The sequence below is a fragment of the Borostomias antarcticus genome, assembly GCF_949987555.1.
Source record: "Borostomias antarcticus genome assembly, contig: scaffold_383, whole genome shotgun sequence".
In the NCBI taxonomy this organism is placed as follows: domain Eukaryota; kingdom Metazoa; phylum Chordata; class Actinopteri; order Stomiiformes; family Stomiidae; genus Borostomias; species Borostomias antarcticus.
Genome location: NW_028175610.1, coordinates 31,965 through 36,964, shown reverse-complemented (window position 1 = coordinate 36,964; position 5,000 = coordinate 31,965). Strand labels below are relative to the sequence as shown.

The 5,000-nt window shown below is 51.7% G+C and overlaps 1 protein-coding gene across 1 annotated transcript in view; it reads left to right on the top strand.

Annotated features, from left to right (window-relative positions):
- Positions 1-472: 472 nt before the first annotated feature.
- Positions 473-5,000, top strand: part of rims1b (regulating synaptic membrane exocytosis 1b) — a gene marked incomplete at both ends in the record, with an annotated part of 14,744 nt that continues 10,216 nt past the window's right edge. Inside the window, 2 exons of the mRNA XM_084463283.1 lie at positions 473-750; positions 2,555-3,486. Coding sequence (XP_084319409.1) covers positions 473-750; positions 2,555-3,486 — 1,210 coding nt within the window. The remainder of the gene's footprint in view (positions 751-2,554; positions 3,487-5,000) is intronic.

Here is a 5,000-nt window from a genome sequence, read left to right as displayed (position 1 = left end):
AATAAGAACAAGTGGTTGTGCTTCCCTCGTTTCCTCATGAAGATATTCTCTCTGTGCCTGTCTGTTTGTCACTGACAGAGATCCAATACTGCTTCTACAGGAGTTGCATGTGGAGTAGCCCAGATAGCAAGCGGATCTGGGCCATATACAGGCCAGATCTGGCCCTTGTGGCTTAGTTCCGGCCCATATATGGCCCAGAATCATTACACATCCGCTTGCTATCTGGGCTAGACCTAAAGTCAATTCCCCCGTTCTGTAGATCACAAAACGATTGGTTAAAGCTTCAGTGTGACATGGATAGGCTTAATCATGACTAGGCCTATTTGCATTTCTGCACATCAACTGTGATCCTCAGCCTCTGTTTAACTAAAATTATTCTATTGTTCTATTATTCTATTTTATTCTATTGTATAATACATCTGTATCCCAGGCTCATAGTAGTAATTCAACCCTTTCCTCTCCTCCCCTGCAGGTGATGTGGGTGTGCAACTTGTGCCGTAAGCAGCAGGAGATCCTCACCAAATCAGGGGAATGGTTTTCGGGGCCGGGCGTGGGCTCCGGGCCGAACCACCCAGCCGGGGGCGGTGACTCGGCGCCAGACAGGAAGCTCCACCGCTCCAGGTCCCAGGCCCCGCCCACCAGCGCCGACGCGGGGCCACCGGACGGGCCGCAGACGCCGGCCGGGGTCGTCGGGAAGGGAACGGACGCCATGCCTGCCTCGCGGGCGCGGAGCGAACCGCCACGAGACAGGTAGGACGCTGTTCACCGACACGCTCGCAAACACGCGGGCGGTCGCACGTGCACACGCATGCATCGAAGACACGTGCACATTTATGCAGACACCCACATGCACATAAACACACATACTCCATCAGCGATCCTCTGCTGCTACCCCGGTACAGAGCGATGGCGGCTCCATTATTTGTGTAACTCGCCCACAAACACGTCATTGTTTGCTCTAGATTTTGACCGGAATTAAAAATCCGCTCTCATGGAGAGACCCATTTTCCATTCGCTGTATTTTTTTTAATCCCTTAGAGGAGTCCTAGCTTAGGTCAAGCGGGAGGCTAGCTATCACAGTACTGTACTGGCCAGCCGCTGGTCAGGAAGTGGACCCACTCCTCCGTTCAACCTCTGCGCCATTGTAGACGTGCTTCCGTTTTAAACCAGAAATGTGCGTTGAACAAAACACACGAGCCTGATCTGACTAGATAGAAGTGTGTCATATGGAGTATGGTGCTGATGTACATATGGTGTTGCAGTACATAATAGACTTTTCCTATTCAGACGGCAAGTCCCGCCCCCCCCAGTTACTGTTGCTATGTCCCACAAGCTGTGTCCCAAAAGGTTTGCAGCACGTTGTTAAAATCTCCTCTGAACAGCTACCAGATGATTCTCTCCGAGGATTCCTGACAATATTGCTGTGTGTTATTTGCCAAATGCCACTAAGAAAGTTCTAGAGAAAGGCCTGAACTATTTTACCCAAGGATATATCCATGACATTGGGATTTTGAATGGAGCAGGTGACAATATCAGAGTTGAGGCTACAGTAGGTGTTGATACAGTATGAGGAAGGCACAAACACCACACAAACTCCAGATGGAAATTCAACAAGACAAAATGGTGGAGTGTCACTGTACATGGTGAGCCATCCATTATTAGAATGGTTAGAGTGATGTGGTTAAAATGAAGAATGATCTGATATTTACTAGCTATGGGCTCATTAGCAGCTGTACATCAAGCACCTAACGTGTAACACCTCAGTGCAGAACTTTTTACTCAAAGTAGGTTAGCTAGCTACCGCAGCAGGCATGACATTGAAGAGGAAGTCAAAGTGGGTCACAGCTAAGGCAGGTGACTGTTCCCGCTAGCTAACGCTAGCTCAGTTACATCAACCAGACAACTTCCAATTCATAATTTCCACGGCTGTTGAATGTAAGTGGCTATATATTGTTTTCAGCTGATGAACTGATGGAAATGTTTAGGTAACTGTTTTGGCAACGTTATAGCTACGATGTTTTTTTCTGATTATATCCTAGCCAACTGTGGTGGAGGAGGCAGACACGTTTAGCTGGTTAGGTAATGTTCGGCTAGACATCATGCCTTCTGTTTACCTCAGATGTAACAGAATAAGGTTACATAAACAGTTGGTAGCCTACTGAAGCATATTTTTTCGTTTTGTGCTTGTTGGTGTTGCTCCCAGTCAGCGGTGTGTGGGGCCTTCCTCAAGCCTTAACCCACATTAAACACAATCCAACCTACAAGCGAGCTCCCTGTAGTCTCTCAGGATATCTCTCGTCAGCTTTGAACATTCCCCAAGCGCATCTAAGGACCATTTCCTTCAAACGTCTAATCTTCAGTATGAACACAAAATGCGGGACAAGCTTTGTTTGTGGGACAACATGGCGGCACTATCGCAAGGGGCGCGGTCCTAAGAAATCAAGCAACCTTATTGGTTATTATTCTCTGTGTGATTGACAGGTCTATTGTACTGTGACAACCATTGTTACCTCAGTGCTCGTTACAGTAATGCCTCTCTCCCCTTCCTCCCCAGGAAGAGGCCTGTGTCCCTGCATGAGCAGAACGGCAAGGCGCTGGGCGTGGGGCGTGGCGGCGGCGCCCGGAGGCCCCCGGGGAAGCCCCCCTCCCAGGACGAGTACCCCACCCCCGGGGAGCGGCGCGACGGCCGGCGCCTGGAGAAGATCCGCTCGCAGGAGTACCAGGAAGGAGAGGGGGAGGCCGCCGCCCCCGACTCCCACCAGAGACGCCAGGAGGAGGAGGAGGAGGAGCGGAAGCGTCGCGAGCGCCAGCGGCGGGAGGAGGAGTTCCAGACGCGTTACCGCAGCGACCCCAACCTGGCGCGCTACCCGGTGAAGCCGCAGAAGGAGGAGCAGGAGATGCGCATGCACGCCAAGGTGTCGAAAGTGCGCCACGAGCGGCGCCACAGCGACAACGCCATCAACGAGGTGGGATTGGAAGGAGGAGGAGGAGGAGGAGCGGGGGGAGGAGGGGGAGGAGGGGGAGGAGACGTGCCTGAGAACCGCCTAGGGAGGAGGGGTGTCTGCGTTGACGCCGAGCGCAAGGAGCACCAGCGTGCCTACACCATGGACAGGACCGTGGGGCTCGGAGGAGGAGGAGGAGGAGGAGGAGGAGGAGGAGGAGGGGGGAGTCAGACAGTCGGCAACCCACGGATGTTGCCCCACCCTGGGGGACCCGTGCCCCCGGACTGGGGGCCCAACAAGGGCCGTCTGGAGCCCGTCTCGGCGCGTCGGGACAAGGGCGGCAGCGGGGAGAGCCTCCTGAGGAAGGACTCGCAGAGCTCGGACCAGTCGGAGTCGCTGCGCCCGCCCCCGCCGCGGCCCTACAAGAGCAAGCGCGGCGTGAACAAGCGCCAGATGTCCATCAGCAGCTCGGAGGAGGAGGGGGGCTCCACGCCGGAGTACACCAGCTGTGAGGACGTGGACATGGAGAGCGTCAGCGAGAAAGGTCGGTAATACCGCTAAAAAACATGTAACATCCGGAGGGTTCTTCGGCCGCCTACTCGTAGCTCATTGGTCGACCTCATGGTCGCTATTCCTGCTCACAGCTGGCTCTTCTCATCGTTCTATTTCTCACTCCTAGTTCTGCGCTTGCCAAGATTTAACATCTTAGATTTGGAAATATGAGATTAATTATCTTGTTTTAAAAGTTATTTACTAGTTTCTATCTTATTTCTAGACTCGATCCACCTTATTTTAAGATTTCTTATCAAGTAAAATTACATTTCTCCTCAAATTCAGTATTTATTTCTTGTATTTTAACTAATGTTTTTTGCAGTGAAGGTACCAAAAAAATGCATGTTGTGGCTCTGGACAGGCTAACCACCCCTGACTCGCTGTCCCATGGTTCATAGCAGCCTTCCTCATGCGTAGCTACTGCCCCTGCTCTGGTGATGACGAGAGTAGGCGATTGCTTGTAATCCTTGTGGGTCCGCCCCCACCTGTCAACTGTATCGTAATCAAAACAAACCCATTTTCCCAGAAGTATGTCCCATGTAAACCTGCAGGTTATTGCAAAGCCCACGATTGGGCAGTGCTGTCACATCTAAGCTTATAAATGGTACATAGGCTACACAGGAAATCAATTTCCACGTCTGCCAAGTTCCAGCTGGCCCAGCACTAGCACCCTGCTGTCCAATCAGTGGGCTCCTGTGAGATCCTAAATACACTTTCAAGGACATATGGTAGAACAAGAAATATCTACATACGTGTGGTTTCTATAACATTTTATATCTATGGTCTTTCTAGCCGTAGGCCTCAAAATAGGAAATCACTCTGTCCCTTTCCCCTATCCAGTGCTGCCTGCGCACCTCCCTGTTAGCTCAACCCTGTTAGCTCAACCCTGTTAGCTCAACCCTGTTGCTCCTGCAGCACCTCCCTGTTAGCTCAACCCTGTTGCTCCTGCAGCACCTCCCTGTTAGCTCAACCCTGTTGCTCCTGCAGCGCCTCCCTGTTAGCTCAACCCTGTTGCTCCTGCAGCGCCTCCCTGTTAGCTCAACCCTGTTGCTCCCAGGACGCCTCCCTGTTAGCTCAACCCTGTTAGCTCAACCCTGTTGCTCCTGGGACGCCTGCTTTTTTATTTGGGGAGTTTGATTTAGGCCGGCAGATCTCAGATTCAGGTCAGCTGTATAATATTGTGGCGTTTGACTGTTTGAACACACTCTGAATGTGTTGGAGGAGCAGACTGGGCCCTTTTAACAGACTGGGCACGACTTTATGAAATGAAGGATCTATTTAAAGGAACAGTGGAATTGATTCGGTTGTTAGAGTTTATTTACAGTAGAAGGAGGGTGAGAAAGACTCGCTCCGATTGGTTGGTTTCCCTCAAAGGTGTCAAGCGGAGAAAGATAATAGGCCAGACATGAAATGACAGCGGAAATCAGAGGGAGTGAGGGAGTGAGGGAGTGAGGGAGTGAGGGAGTGAGTGAGTGAGTGAGTGAGGGAGGGGAGGGAGGGAGGGAG